The sequence below is a fragment of the Xylona heveae genome (genome assembly GCF_001619985.1).
Source record: "Xylona heveae TC161 unplaced genomic scaffold L228scaffold_1, whole genome shotgun sequence".
NCBI classification, from domain to species: Eukaryota; Fungi; Ascomycota; class Xylonomycetes; order Xylonales; family Xylonaceae; genus Xylona; species Xylona heveae.
Window position 1 is genome coordinate 2,254,025 of NW_017264193.1, and position 15,156 is coordinate 2,269,180.

General features: G+C 48.4%; 5 protein-coding genes across 5 annotated transcripts; 2 read left to right on the forward strand and 3 right to left on the reverse strand.

The window, feature by feature from the left end:
- Nucleotides 1–164: 164 nt before the first annotated feature.
- L228DRAFT_243098 (mitochondrial distribution and morphology protein 10) lies at nucleotides 165–2,041 on the forward strand. Its single transcript, XM_018331601.1, has 3 exons — nucleotides 165–400; nucleotides 479–757; nucleotides 902–2,041. The coding sequence occupies exons 1-3, from the start codon at nucleotides 304–306 to the stop codon at nucleotides 1,843–1,845; spliced, it is 1,320 nt and encodes a 439-aa protein (XP_018192166.1). The 5' UTR covers nucleotides 165–303; the 3' UTR covers nucleotides 1,846–2,041.
- Nucleotides 2,042–2,465: 424 nt separating this feature from the next.
- L228DRAFT_235659 (hypothetical protein) lies at nucleotides 2,466–5,561 on the reverse strand (the record flags this gene model as incomplete). Its single annotated transcript, XM_018330747.1, has 7 exons — nucleotides 2,466–3,355; nucleotides 3,413–4,055; nucleotides 4,110–4,249; nucleotides 4,310–4,843; nucleotides 4,905–5,232; nucleotides 5,293–5,318; nucleotides 5,471–5,561. 7 exons carry the CDS (start codon nucleotides 5,559–5,561, stop codon nucleotides 2,466–2,468), a joined length of 2,652 nt encoding a protein of 883 aa, XP_018192167.1.
- A 2,099-nt stretch (nucleotides 5,562–7,660) lies between these two features.
- On the forward strand, nucleotides 7,661–10,712 carry L228DRAFT_243100 (hypothetical protein). Its single transcript, XM_018331602.1, has 4 exons — nucleotides 7,661–8,113; nucleotides 8,193–9,102; nucleotides 9,157–10,048; nucleotides 10,148–10,712. The coding sequence occupies exons 1-4, from the start codon at nucleotides 7,835–7,837 to the stop codon at nucleotides 10,419–10,421; spliced, it is 2,355 nt and encodes a 784-aa protein (XP_018192168.1). The 5' UTR covers nucleotides 7,661–7,834; the 3' UTR covers nucleotides 10,422–10,712.
- Nucleotides 10,713–10,727: 15 nt separating this feature from the next.
- L228DRAFT_243103 (mitochondrial import translocase, subunit Tom22) lies at nucleotides 10,728–12,488 on the reverse strand. Its single transcript, XM_018331603.1, has 3 exons — nucleotides 12,212–12,488; nucleotides 11,417–11,709; nucleotides 10,728–11,200 (listed from the first exon to the last, which is right to left on the reverse strand). Exons 1-3 carry the CDS (start codon nucleotides 12,306–12,308, stop codon nucleotides 11,129–11,131), a joined length of 462 nt encoding a protein of 153 aa, XP_018192169.1. The 5' UTR covers nucleotides 12,309–12,488; the 3' UTR covers nucleotides 10,728–11,128.
- A 401-nt stretch (nucleotides 12,489–12,889) lies between these two features.
- L228DRAFT_243105 (hypothetical protein) lies at nucleotides 12,890–14,946 on the reverse strand. Its single transcript, XM_018331604.1, has 3 exons — nucleotides 14,763–14,946; nucleotides 14,534–14,704; nucleotides 12,890–14,469 (listed from the first exon to the last, which is right to left on the reverse strand). The coding sequence occupies exons 1-3, from the start codon at nucleotides 14,889–14,891 to the stop codon at nucleotides 12,997–12,999; spliced, it is 1,773 nt and encodes a 590-aa protein (XP_018192170.1). The 5' UTR covers nucleotides 14,892–14,946; the 3' UTR covers nucleotides 12,890–12,996.
- Nucleotides 14,947–15,156: the final 210 nt, after the last annotated feature.

Below are 15,156 nucleotides of genomic sequence, written 5' to 3' on the forward strand. Positions count from 1 at the left end.
ATAATAATTTGACTATCAACTTTGTATGGCCCTGATGGGTTCGAGAAATCGGTGAACTTTTTCGGCGACAGGCCGACGCTAAACCTTTTGTGGGTAGATTCCGCCCGAGGGTCCTTCGCTCACCTGTAGAGTGCGGATCTTACCCATGACTACCCCGGAACAGCAGGAAACCACTTTGGTCTCCTTGTTGAGATTGGGCATCCTTGAGTTTTTGGTCATGGCCTCGTTATGAGGAGCATTTGGTTACATTAATCAGAGTCTCCTGAAATAGTTCTGGATCTGCAATACCCTTTTCCGTGCGAGATGTTGGGGTTTATGGACTATGTCCAGTACATGTTTTTCAAGGCTTCCCGCTGGAATCAAGACAATAATTATGGATCATTGAATGCTACAGCGCAAGGTTGGTCTCTCTCTATCTCTCTATCCAACTGTGTCTATTTTCATTTTACATTATTCTAATTATACGCCCTGTATACAGCTCTGCTTGACTTCGAAACCCCGCGCGGCCTCCGACTCAATGTTTCCTCATTATCATCACCCAACTTTGCAACGTCGTATAACTTGGGAAGCGTCGGACTGGTCGATGGCTCGCTATCTTATCTTTACTCCTCATTGCCATTGAAAGATTCGGCCAGGAGCCGAAACATTGATCTGCACGATGTCATTCAAGGATACCGGCACCTCCAGGAACTCCAGAAGCCAGAAGAAGCCTGGTTATGGGAAATATGGCACCGAGGCAGAAGAATAGACCGCAGAGGTAGGCCCTTTCTCTTTACAGCGTCATCCTCATAATGCACAATCTACCTTACCATCTTCTCCACCTCTCTTCATGTCGCAGAAAACCTTCGCTGTCAAATCACATCAGTCTAACTGGTAGAACAACCTCTTCGAAATTAAACAGACACGCTTCTCTACGGTCGACTCTACCTCCCCGACTCCACCCTCGAGGCGCTTTATCTCCGGCGTCTTTCTCCAACGCGGCAACTCAAGCTCTCCTGCGTGAGCGACTCTCGTCTCAAGAACGGCGGGACTATTCTCGGTCTCCTGCAACACGATGTTGGCAAATACAACATGGAATACCTGTACAGCTCTGATTCCGCACTTCTCGGTATTCGAGGGTTATACAATTTCGGGCCTGACCCGCGCAAAGAACCTACCATCTTCCCACCCGAGATGCCAGACACGTTGAAACCTAGCGAGCAGCACACCTCGTCCGAGACTGTATCCTCTTCCTCCTCTTCATCCCCCTCCCCTTCCAGCCACGGTCCCTATGGCCGCTTCAGTGCCGGCGCAGAATTATACTATGGAATCCTAAACAAAAGCGGTGGAATAAGTACAGGCATCCGTTTCACCACGTTACCCCGCCACACGGGATTCCCATATACAATGACACTAACGCTGAACCCGCTCATGGGCAACCTGTCATCGACATATGCCGTGAAAGCTGGCCCGTCACTGGCGTTATGTTCGCGGTTCGGATTCAATTTCTATTCATACGAATCCGATCTCCAACTCGGCTGCGAGCTGTGGAGGCTACGCCAGCCTCGACAGCCCACGTCAAACTTGGACTGGGTCTACGCGAAGCTTGGAAAAGAGCACGAAGCTGAAATGGTATCTGAAGCATTACGGCCGGGTACTAAACAGGCCAGACACAACGATAACGGTAACGATAACGACGATGTGGCTGGCGTGCTGAAAGCCCGAGTCGATCAGAATTGCAACGTGGGCGTGCTTTGGGAAGGCAGAATCAAAGACTTGTTATTTAGCGCTGGCGTTAGTCTTGATCTCCGCGCACGAAATGGTCCCTTTAGAGCGATTGGCGTGGAACTGCAGTATTCGTCATGAGCAGTGAGCAGAACACCGAGGGGGGTTGATATTTTGCCGGCTTGAGATTTCCATGGTCAGAGAGAGTCCTATGTGTTTTGGGAATTTTGTATGATATCCACTCATGTTGTTCTAGAAAACCTTTTTTGGGCGTTGTATTACTGATACACCAGCTACAAATACGCATTTTCAGATGTCATTGCTGCCAAAAGTATCATCAATTTGCTAATGATCATTTAAAGAAAAACCCTTCAGACGTGACTAATCATTAACTCGTGTTTTTTCCGATGAGAGTACTAAAAGAATATTTTTTCCGAGTGCAGTGGGGGTGACAAGAATCTGTCGATTAAAGCACTCTTGGATTAAAGGAAAAACTTTAATAATAACAGAAAGACGAATAGCCATTGCAAACAAAGGATGTGCTGCGTCATAAAAAATAGCAGTTAAACCACCAAACAATTTAATCAACAGCCTCCTTCGTCTTCGTCAGACCAATCCAGCCAAACTTGGAAAAATTACCACCAACTAGGAAGACGCAGAAGTGGTATCATCAGAAAGCAATTAAAAATCCTACTGCCTCGACAAGCGCCGAAAGGAGAAAGCTCTTGGAGGGGTAAGTATTCCAATGAGGAATGATAATCTTAAGAGGACCCAGCGTAGACGGGGTTCTCTCGACCAAAGAAAGTATTATTGCGGTCCGCAGCATTTGGGCCACCATTAACTTCCATCTTCAAAAAGTTCTGGTTTCCAAAGGCCGGATCGCTGTATCCACCCGAACCCGTCCCGGTACCATTCTGACCAGCAAAGTTACTGTTGGTCTGGCCCGAATTCTGAGGACCTCGGATACCTCCAGTTGCTGTTTGATGCGGCTTGCGGGAGATGCGTTCTACCTTGGGAAGGTTGGAAGACTCAGAGGCAGATCCAATGCTGAAAACAGGGGATTCCCACTTCTCACCCTTGGCGGCAAGCTCCTTATACTCGGTCGCCTTGGTCGAAATTCCACCGGGCAATTTGATGTCCTGGAAGATGGAATCCTTCTGAGTAACGGCAACATTGACTTTCCTCTCCGAAACAATCGATTCCGTCTTCTTCTTGCCTTGCATCACCTTCTTTTGGGCGGCTTCAGCATATCGCGAGTAGATGTTTGGAGCATTCTCTGGGTCCTCCTTGGCGGCGCGCTCTGCCGCCTTAGCTTCCTGGTGGATTTCGTAGGCAAGTCCGTCAAGCTGATTGACAGAGTCCTTGATCTGCTTTTCCAGTACCTTCTGCAGAGCGGGTCGAATCACTCTGAAGAGCAACGGCTTGAACACGTTGAAGAGCAGCTTGTGCTTAGACTGCTTCAGCTTAACATTGAGGTGCTTGACGTCAACATCCACCTTCTCAATCTTGAAGAAATGCTGATTATCAGATTTCTCGGCAGTTGCAAGCTTGACTTTAAAACTCAAGCCCTGGCCGCCGAGGAAAATATCGGCAACGCCAATATCGGTGAGCGATGGAAAGCCCTGCTTCTTCTTAATATAATAGCTCACATCTACACATAGTGTCAGCCAGAAAGATCCCTAGTGAGCCTCGTCCATGGGGCGCCTACCTCTGAGGTCCATCTGAACGCCAGATACGGAAAGCATAACCTTGTTCGATTTCTTGTTGCTAATCTTCTTGCGACCCCACCTGAAATAGTTGTCACTGCCAAATTCAAGCACGTTTGGCATGAGATTGTCGCTTTCGATGACAAGATTCTCAATCACCGCATCCATGGTTGGATCGCTGTATTCGATTCGCGGAATGGGCACATAGCGAACATTCTCAAAGATGGCGGGAATGATAACGCTGCTGAGGTCCTTGACCAGATGCTTCTTGAAGACTGGCTTGCCGTTCTCATCATTGCCGAGATCGGTGAAGAGCTTCTTTACTGCCAAGCCAAATTCCTTGTTCTGCGGGTCGGCCTCGAATTGATCACCCAAGAACTTGAATTCGTCCAAAAGGTGGTCAAAGTGGTCCCGATAGCGCTCTCGAAGAAGGAAGTTTCCACGGTCGTAGAGGCGATTCCATTCTTCATTTGCAGCATCTTCAAGGACAAATCCCTGCTCTTGCAAACACTTTCGGATATAGCTGTCGACTTGTTTGAACCAGTTCTTGAGCTCAGGATCCCTATCGGAGTCGCGATAAATATTATTGATAGCATCGAATAAATCGTCAGCTGATGTGCTATTGGCAAAGCGCTCGAGCAGAGTCTGTCACATAAAAGATCAGTCGCATCCAAGCATAAAAGGTATAAATCTACCTACTCGCAAGTCGGCTTCAGCGGCCTGCAGTGCACTGTCCTTGTGTGCAGCTTTACCTGTTCCAACGCCCTGCTGCGTCAGGTCTTTCGCATGACCAGTATAAGTCTCAGCGAGATCCAACAAAGTTTCAATAGCCTGCTGATCTACAAGATTGTCAGGTTCCCTACTCCAAATAGATAGCAGAGGGGTTTCCATCGACTTACAGTCACGATGGCCCTGGATCTCAACAATCATCTTCTTCAGGCGCCAAATGGTCTGCTCCCTGCGCTCCTGTGGCATCTTGTCCGACAAGTAATTCTTGGTACGGTGCACAGCCTTTGCTTGACGATCTTTAGTTTCTTGAGGAACATTTTCAGAAGCACGATCTTTCAAGTTTTGAGCTCCAGCCCGAGCGCCCGCCTCGGCATCAAGGCCAGACGAAGTGCCGTATTGCTGATCCTGGGCCGCCAGATCCGCCGCTTGAGCAGGATCGCGCGTTCCGGCAGGATGCGCAGCTTGGGTGGCGTCTCCAAGGGCATTCTGGGCGTCTTGCTGAGAAAATGGTTTTTGCGTGTCATACTGGTTCTTGATCTGGTTCTTGATGTTCTGCTTGGAGAAGTCCGGGACTTCATGCCAAGTGTTGTCCTCAGCGGGGCGGTCGATCTGATTTAGCTGCTCCTGGTTAGGATTCACCTTGTTGGCAGCTTTCTGAGCAGCATCACCCGCCATATCTCGTGCAAGGATAGTTGCATCACTCACTGCATCAGGGCAAGCAAAGTTAGTTCCTGATCGGGAGTGAAATAACAAGGTCAGTCTTACGGAGTTTTCTAAACTGTCCATTGGAAATGATCAAAGTTCCCAGGGTACGGAGGCCGTCCAAAGCCTGGTTTCCATGCTGCTGAGCGGTATCTCTATCCAAGTCCGCCGAGGGCACTTGCGCGCCACCGCCATTAATTTTCTGAGTCTGCCAGATGAAGTCCTGGAGGAGATTTCCTTCATTCTTTGTAAGAAGCAGAAACTTTGCTTGTTCAATGACCTCACGAAGGTCGGCAACAAGGTGCTGTCCTTCTTCTGACAATTTTTTCGAAGGGCTCGTCAATGGCTTCGAGGCGAGAGCGCTATTGAGCGCAACATCAATTTGCTTGTTCTGTGCAACAGTCAGGAACGTGGTCAAATGCTTCATCCAAGCACGGGGAAGCAGGCTTACCGATGGAACCTTGCCATTGGAGAATGCTGTCATGTCAAATGTCAGTTCACGATCAATGATCGAGGATAACAAAGAATTGCAATGATCGAGCACAATGTACATGAAGACAGGAGAGAGCAGAGCGCTCTGCCCATACCGGAAGCAACAGACGAGATTGAAAGGGAGACCATGGACATACCGGAATAGATTCCATAAAGCTGCAGCTTCTGGTTGACGTCCTTCTCCTTGAGTTGGACGTTGGTCGGCCGGTTTACACCACTGGACGACATGATGGGCAATGGCCACGAAGCTAATTGAAAGATTGCAAGTTCTGGCGAAAAGAGAAAGGGAAACTCTGGGGGTATCAAGTAAAAGATGTTATGTTTGTGGATCTCTGCTTCCTGGAGGAGGCGATGATTAATATTTTGGTAGTGGGGGATAGGGTGATGGAATGACAGATGAAATGACGAAAGGAAAAGCTTGGAGAGTCGCTTTGTATTTGTACGGGGGGGACTGATGATGGGGTGATGTAAGTGATGGAATGAAGAAGGAGCAAGACGGGAAATGGAAGGAGCAAGACGTAAACGCCAAAACAGGGAAGCGCGCCTGGGTCTAAGTTTGGGGTAAACTATGGGGAAAGGGCCCAATTCAGCAAGGTCCTCAGGTCAGGGAAAAGGGTTTAGGTCGGTAGGGGGATGGTGTCAAGGTATTGCCTCATCCTTCACTTTCTATTGAGTACGAACTACCAAAGATACTTGGCATACGCCCCAGGGAACTCTTAACTCTTCTCTGTACTAGCCACAAGGAACACAACCAGTCTAGTAATTTTGACATACTTGTACTCTACTCTACACACCTGATAACCTGCTTTGGGTAAAATTCCGTGTGCGCAGCAGTTTCGGAGGAAGATAAACTATGCGTTCGTGCTAGGATCACCGCGTCGGTTGGCAGATTAAACCCCTGTGTGCTTCACTTTAGCCCTTGAGGTACCCTGGCTGTCCCTTCCACATCGACAATATGCGTTTTGTGCGATCTAGGATCTTCCCTTGCCTGCAGATCAACCACGTCATCCAATTCAATCAGGCCCTTTTCTTCACGTGAACTTCATCAACACTACTCTTGCTACTTTGATCACGACATGTACAAGTTCTATTACGAGTATGGAATGGGTCGTCGACCCTGAAACAATTGCCATGCGAACAAGCCTGTGGTGGTGATGCTCTCTCGTAGGGCAGTTTGGCGCGAATAATAATTACGTCAGCCTGGGGAAAGTGGAGCTTTGGAGAAGGGTGCAGCCGAATGCGGGTACAGTGCCCGTCCCTGTACGAGGGTAGTTCTGGCCCTCTCGCGAGACTTGGGCCTATGCGGATATCCGCCACGCCATTGACGCAGTTCTGGCTTGATGGTCCATCGATTGGATCATGAAAGCGAGCAAATACCACTCCTCGACCACCATGGCAATTGCATAAAATCGTCTAACCTGGAAGCACGGAAATTCCTATGCTGGTTAGCTTCCGCCGTTGCAGACGTCACTCTTGTAAAACACGAGTTATCGGGGGAATGTGAAAGGGTGCGAGTACCAAGGGCGCCGTAACGTGTAGTGTCTCTACTCTAGTGAAGATCCAGCCAAGCTCTGGGTTTGACGACCCATGGCATAATGCTTTAGGACGGGCATTATCTCTTCCTTGACGCGCAAGCCAGGATTGTCGATCAGGCCAACCCGTCGATGTTGAGTCTTTTTGATATGCTCCACTCGTCATAATTTTAGCTAGTCTTCAGAAAATGATAGCCTCGATATTCGTTTCACGGATCATACCTAATCAATCAACAGAAAATATCGATTAGATAGGATCTAAGGCTTCTAATGCAAGAAGGTCAGATTAGGTTACTACTCTACGCCATGTTTGATAATATATCCAGCGCTTCACATTTTCTAGACTTGATATTGCAACTTTGAGACTCAACTCACGAAATATATTGCATCAGGTAGCTTGCAGCTGCGAATGGTTCTTGCACAATACTCCCACAGGGAGATTCTCCTCTCCTCTTTTCATTGAGCCGGGTTCCCAGTCTATAATTGATATATCAAACTCTCCGGCTAAAGCTTTCACTCACATCTCACATGTTATGAAAAGTTGGTTTATGATAAGTGTTCGGTTAGGACCACAATGACCAGATGTTTAATTGAGATCGCCGATACGTTTGACAATCTGATATGAATCTGATGTGTCATGATGGCGACACCGTTCGTAGACCCCGATACAATGAAATGCTCAATATGTTCACGTGACTGCGAGTTCCACTATACGCGAAGCAGCCTCGCGCTCTTTGTCGCGGAGACGGAATAGTAATTCACGTTTCTTTGTTTGGACTTGATCAATCGATGTGCTACAGAGACACGTTACTAGCTCGAAAATGGTAGCAGCTTGAAGCATTGTAAACCATCACCGTACACGATCGAGTGTTAGGATTCAAATCTGCCTTCTAGCCTCTCGCCGGCTTCTGCGGTGATATAGTCTAAACATCTGCGTAGTTGAAATCGTGTGCCTCAATTTAAGTTTCAATGTTTTCATCCTCATCTCGACCGCCGAAGCAAAGGCAAACTCGTCTCTCCTTTGCGCAACCTTCGTCCTCACCGACTGCCCGTCTACCTGCCCGTGCAGGAACTTCTCACCATCCTCCTTCCTCGCCTCTCCCGGCGCGCAAGTCTCTGCGCAGCGGCACGCTTGATAGATGGCGTAATTCAATTATGGACAGTCAACGTACTGTGAGACGTGGCCGTGAGATTGATGAAAGGGAGGCATCTCCCAGCCATACAAATGAAATTGAAATCAAGGATGAAGTAAGTATAACTTTCATCTGCGTATCCTGACTCTTACTCTTTACAAACATAATGCTTATACAATACTACAATGCTATAGGATGATGAGATAGTCAGAGGCCCTTCGCTCGATCTAGACGAATCTAGTGATGAGTTGTCCTTGGAGCCTTCGCGAATGAACGAAAAGAAACGCAGGAGAATGGCGAGCTCGTCCTCGTCTCCTGAACCAGCGGCTAGGAAACGATCGAAGTCTACAATCCACGCAGCTACCAACAAAGAAATTAAAGAGCATCGCTCGCCTTTTGGAGCCATTAAGTCCAATCGAACCCATAAGTCTCCAGTCGATTCGGATGATTCAGACAATTCAAATTCAGAAAGTTCGCCGTCTGAAGGGTTCCATTGGTCCGATGCAATTGCCTATTCTCAAACCACTCCCAAGAGAGCCAATACGAAGACTACGCCCCTGAAACCGCCGCGCAACAGTTTATCCTTCCTCTCCGGTGGAAGCACTGGAGCTGCTCCACTTTCGCACTCACAGCGGTCATCCAGACATACTAATACGCCTTCCAAGCGATTGAAGATTGCAAAGGAAAACATTCAGACGCCAAAAATTACCCACGAAGATGCCGTTACTCCCTCACGCTCAGCGACACGCCGAATAGTACTATCCAGCGATGATGATGATGAATCAGAAAGCGAAAGGATCTCCGGATCCGAACATACTGGCTCAGAGGGCCTGCGTGAGGAAGCAGGGGAAATCGAAACAGGCGGAAAGGGCCCGGATGGAGAGAGTTCTGAAGGAGAGGTGCAGGTCATAGAAAATGTTAGAAAGAACGACAGCGATGCTGAAGGTTCAGATGCACCCCCGAGTTCTGCTGTTAGGAGAGGGTCAAAACGACGATTGATCAATAGGTCAAAGAAGCAAGTGGTTTCAGATGAAGAAAACGATGAAGTCAATGATCAGGAAGCTGAGGATCTCAAAGAAGATTTGGAAGACTTGCAAGGGAACCGTGAGTGGCATATGCTATTCTCTACTTTTAGCCATACTAAATTCTTAACCGTAGGTGTCCAAAGATCACGAACTCGTGGTCGGGCTCATCAGTCATCCACAAAGAGCAAACTTCAACAAACCCTTGAGAAACTCAGACGTCGTCGTGCCGGTGGAAGATCTGCGTCTGCCCCAGACGAAGCGGATTACGACTCACAGAGCGATAATCCTACAGAAATCACCAATCTTCCAGCACACCTACAAGAGGACGATGACCAAGAAGATGATTATGGTGATGACCCCAACGGAGATGCAGAGGAAGAAGATCATGCACCGAAGTCTCATGCCAGGAGCTCTCGCCATAAAAAGAGAGAAGATCTCGACACTTATGAAGAAGATTTCGTTGTTGACGATGCTGATGATATGATCGGTGCTCCAGAGGATGACGGGACCGGCCTCTACGACATGCCGATTGAATTCACCAGACATGCGCATAAATCACTGAAACAGCACTTCAAAGATGCTGTCGAATGGATGGTACATAACAGAATAAATCCTAGTTTTCCACGAAAAGACGGCATCTACGAGATCGCTTTTCGACGACTCAACAACGAGGTGCAAGGCCTAAGCTTGTCCAAGTTCATATCGTCCAGTTGGAAAGAGCCCTTTGTCCGCGCCTTGAGTGCTCGTCCACATTTACTTCAGCTTGAAATCGAACGCGAGCAGCGCGCAAATATGTTTGAGACTATGAAATGCGAAGCCTGTAATAGACGGCACATTGTCACGTGGCGAGTACAGTTCAAGGGAAAGCCATATCATCTTGACACACTCGAAGATGTTTCAGATGGCGAAGACTCGGATTCAGAAGGCGCAGAAGAAGACGACGAAGAGGACGAAGAGGTACAAGGAACTCACGATCGCGAGGGAAGAGAGATTCCTCGCGCAGACCGTTGGTTCTTTCTCGGAAGGTACGTTCCGCCCATCTTGTCCCCCAGCCCGCATTCCCTGAGTATAAATATACATCTTGCAGAACGCGGCCAAGCTGACGTGCTTATTTGGCAATGCAGGTTCTGCAAAGCAAATGCCGAATCTGCGCACACGCTAATCCATTGGCGCTTTCATCTGAATGAGTGGGTTGTCGATCATCTCGAGCAAAAAGGGTACATGGATCCCGAACAGATTGTCCAACGAGCAAAATGGAGTAATAATAAGAGGCGCGACCACGCGAATGAGATTGTCGACGTCATGGAGCAGGAAGGTGAGATTCGCAATCTCTGGAGAGACTTTAGAGCGAATTTGGAGGCTGCTCGTGAAGCGAAGACCGATCCGTACGGCAGATAACGATTTAATCTCAACTCTCTGACTATTGCCTGTGGCTGGAATATTTGGCATAGCTGCTGGAGCAATTGAGGGATTGGATATTGGATGTTTCGCTGTTCTGGAACTTAAGTGAGCACGGACTTGGGAACCAGGAAGGACATCCCCCTTTTGCTTTGCAAATTCCCTTTTTCTTTAACTCTTATATAGCTGCCCAGCATCCTTCGTCGACACGGAACGCCTTGGCGATTCTCTGCTGAATTCTGAGTATGCTCGTTCCAAGTGTATTCACTCTTCATAGCGTATTCGAAGCCAAACAAATGTATCCGCCATTCGAAAACACAAGTGACATGTGCAATTGGGAGAACGAAAAAGAAGAATTGGAATTGTCACTAAGACAAAGATGTAAAATTACAGCAGCGGAGATTGTAGAAAATATAAAAAAGGCATCCCGCAACAACAAGGGCGATATTGAGACACCAGTTGCCTCAAGTGGTAGAGCCATCTCGACAAAATAAATGCCAGTCAAGGAGACTCTCAGGGGGAAAAACGCTCAAGTTTCGCATTTCTGACCATGCAATCAATAAGGTGACCCTAGATCAAAAAAAGTTTCCATTTTTCCACCGCCCACATACACTGCTACTCCCTCTCCCTCTGTCCCGACTTTCATTTACATCTGCCAGGACATGACGTCGCAATCGCAACTTATGGTACACTTATTATTGAACTGTTTACAAGGCAGCATGTGCAGGCTGCTGGCCAAGTTGCTGGTTCAGCTGGTTGGTGGCGCCGGGGGTAAGGACCTGTAATTCGAAAGAACTGTCAGCAAATGGATCCAATACAGTATCGGACAAGGGATCACAAAAATCAGGGGCTCAAAATTGGAAGAAAGGGGAGAAACAGGAAGAAGTGGAGAGGAATAGACGACACAAAAATGATTATGCAGAAGGCATCGAAGGGAAAAAAGAGGAATTGGGTGAGAGTATCACAAAGCTGGGAAGATGGCGGAGAAAACATACCTCGTTGGCGCTCTGCTGCATGCGGACTTCCTTCTCCATCTCAACCATCTGCTGCTCCTCGGCAAAGGCAAGAGCCCACGGGACACCAAGCAACAAGGCGCTTGTGCTGACAACCCACAAGGTCTTGCCGGACAAGGAGAGGCCACGCTTGACCCACCACGACGTCGTCGAGACGGCGTTGGTCACGATAGCACGGTGCTTGGGAGGGATCATGTCCTTGAGGGCGGTAATACGCTCGGAGAGAGACTCCTCGAGGCTGATTTCGGGTTCGTCATCGGAGGAGACTTCAGAGTCTGTTTTTGTTTGATATCATAGTCAGTTTCAGACTTGTCCGTTGTTGTATCTTGTCAATGATGTCCCGCAAAAGCAAATGCAATGTGTGCGGTCAACGAGATGGAAAGTTTGAAGTCGAGCAGCTCAGGTAAGGAAGGAAAGGACACGAGGACACAATGAGATGGATGGGGGGACAGGTTGGAATGGGCGGAATTGGTAAGCCATTGGGGTCTCGAGGCTCTTGGTTCCTTGGGGCCCTTGATCTTCTTGGGCTCGGGAAACTTCGATGCGGTCATGGTATCTTGCAGATTAAGAGACGCCCGACTTCATAAGTCAAGACATCAATTTCCGCTATCCAAAGTTCCGGCCAATTTGGTCCCGCTTGAAACCTCCTCAGATCCAATCTCTTCCATTTCACATCCGATCCTAACATCTTCCCTCTCGTGCGCTCTCCTTCGTCGAAGGAAGGAGAAGGATTGGGATGAAATTAAACAGACGGGGGAGGAAAAGACCATCTCATACCAGTATCGGTGTAGTAGTCCTCCTCATTCTCCTCAAGCTTAGGACCAGTCTGCTCCTGCGCAAAGTGCTCGTCCTCGACTTCCTGTAGCTTGACCATTTTGGCTAATTATCGACGATAATTGGAGACTTCCGAATGAAAATTATATCGACCGCGACTTAACGGGTCGATTTCGCAAATTGAAATGGGCGGAAGCGTGGAATTGAAAAAGTGTCAATGGGGTTGTTTCGTGGATGATGATGTGACGGACAGACTTGAACTTCCCAAGTTGTACTTTTGGCTCGCTTTGCGGCTCTCTGGTTAGGCCTTGCGCTGCACCTACTCGTACAACAACTTTTCACGGAGATCTTCCGCCAGATTCGCCTACATTGGGTTTAGCTCCGTGGACGATGACATAAGCGCTGCCTGACGGAAACATCGCGTTGCCAGCACAAACCACGGTCTTGATATAAGATTTTAGATTTGATTTTGTCAATAGAATTAATATTGATTATAGTTTTTTTCATGATATGTTTTACAAGAACAGGGAAGAAACAATGATGGACACAACAATTGAAAATGGTGGAGGGACACCGCAAAAGACACCGCGGAACATGTCACTATAGAGATAAATAATGTTTCAAAATTGGATAGTAAATTGAATAATAAAAAAAATCTTATAATTCTATGATACAACAAATGTACAACCGACTTCCTCTGTTTGAATGCTTAAATAAATATACACCTGATTGGGGAGAAAATAAAAATGCCACAATATGCAGAAATGATTTTTACCGTCAGAATAAATTTACCTCCGGCCAAGCTTCCATCTGGAGACTCTGTCTTGGATCTCATCCCAGGCAAATGGCCGCCGTCTTGCGGTGGTATCCTCACCCTCCTGCAGGACCACTGTGGGAGCACCACTGCCCTGGCCGGGGTTCTGAACCAGTCCTCGGAAAACCGTTCGAGCGACCCTCTTGAGATCGTCGATGGTGACTTCCTCGATCTTTTGGCACATCTCTCTGACACCAACTTTTCGGCCGTGAACCTGCACTTGCCGACCAAGGTCCTCAAGCTCCACCATCCTGGACTCCAGGTTCATCAGCAGAGAGCTGCGCAGCTGGTTCTTGGCCCGGTTGACCTCAACGGTCTGAAGGGAGGGGTAGCCGGTTTCCAGCGTCAAGGCTTGCAGTTCCCGACACATGACATCGAGCATCTGCGGAACCCGAGACGGGATGCAGCTGGCGCTGATTCCGAAAAGACCAGAATCGGTGTAAGAATGGTTAAAGGCTATGCAGCTTTCAACCCAGCCGTGTTGGTTCAACACGTTGGTATAGAGACGTGAATACATTCCTTTGCCTGGCCCGCCAGCGCTAAAGGAACCTCCTCCGCCGAGGAGAGTTTGAAGGGTAGCGAGGGCGTAAATATCGGGAGAGGAGATGGGAAGCGCTTCAAAAGCAAGGTGAATGTGAGTAAGATGAGGAAGAGCAGGGTTCATCGGTGGCGGCAATGGAGGAAGTGAGAGGAAACCGCCAGTGTAGTGTGCGGGCGAAGCAAGATCCAGTGGGGAAGGCTGGGTACCCGCCAGATTCGGAGATGAGACTGAGGCACCATGAGGCGCGGATGTGGAGATGTTCTTGAAGAAAGGGATCTTAGAAAGAATATTTGATGACTGAGGGGATGACGGGTGGCTCGGGGAGGAATAAGATGACATGGATGATGAGGATGATGGCGAAGAGGCTTCTGATCCGCTTTCGGATCCAGAAAGAGAATCAGACGAGACTGAGGCGGTGCTCGAGAAAACAGGCTCTATCTGCTTCGGGAGGTGACCAAAGTATTTTGAGGTGAGCGTGACGGCCTCATCATGAGGAACACCCGCGAAGGCAACTACCATACGCTCTGGCTTGAAAAAGGCCTTGCGATAGTCGAGGATGGTGTCTCGATTGATCTCTGTCAATCTCTCCTTGGGGCACAACAATGGATTTCCAAGTGTATTGTCCTTATAGGCCGCCATATGCACCAGTTCCGGTAATATCAGCTCGGGTCTTGACCAGATTTCTCCAATCTCGTAGTCAGCAGTCTCGAGTTGTTGCTGAACTTCCTCTTCCGTGATCAGCGGGTCGTTGATTGTCTCGGCCAGTAGCCCCAGCGTCGTGGGGACAGCCGAATTGAAGGTAGCTGATTGGTACATGAGAGATTCTCGAGAAGAAGCGCATTGCATGTTTCCGCCGAGAGATTCCAACTTCTCTATCATGTCATCGGCCGATCGGGAGCTAGTAGACTATTGATTCTACTGTCAATAGGAGGCTTTCAATGTATCTTAAAAATGAAAGGATAAAACCCACTTTGAAAGCCAAACGGTCTACGATGTGGCTAACACCACGAAGATGCTCGTTTTCGTACCGTGATCCGCCATCGATATACACGCCGATGCCTGAAAAATGGCCGGGGAGAGCTTCCGTGGCGACTCGAAGCCCATTAGGAAGTGTTGTAATTTGGTCAAGTTCTGACGTATCCTGAAATTATAACTATCAGTGTGAGGAAGCGATACGCTGTTATTTGGGTTAATCGGACCTTTTCCGTTGGGGCAACGGTTGCGAGGCTCCTGTATGATTGCAGCGGAAGTGCTGAAGAACGCTGAGCAGCGGTCCGAGATATGTGAGCCAAGGCCCGCGGGCCTGTTCTGAGAGTTGTTTGGCTCATCGTCAAAATGCTGGCTGGAAGAAACAACCAGCACTTGTCATATGCGCTACAAGACTTCGAACGATGGAGCGGATAGCGTCAGAACTCCCTTGATCGATGATAGAGCGACAAAATCTCCCCGGGGCGGCAAGTTCCGAGGCCGGCATGTTGTACGATAACTCCGCCGCCATTGGTACGTACTACTCAAAGAAACAATCCCTACCTCATACAGCACAGCATACCTAACAATCAAGTGTTTCTCCAGCAAAGGGGCTATCGAAGCGCG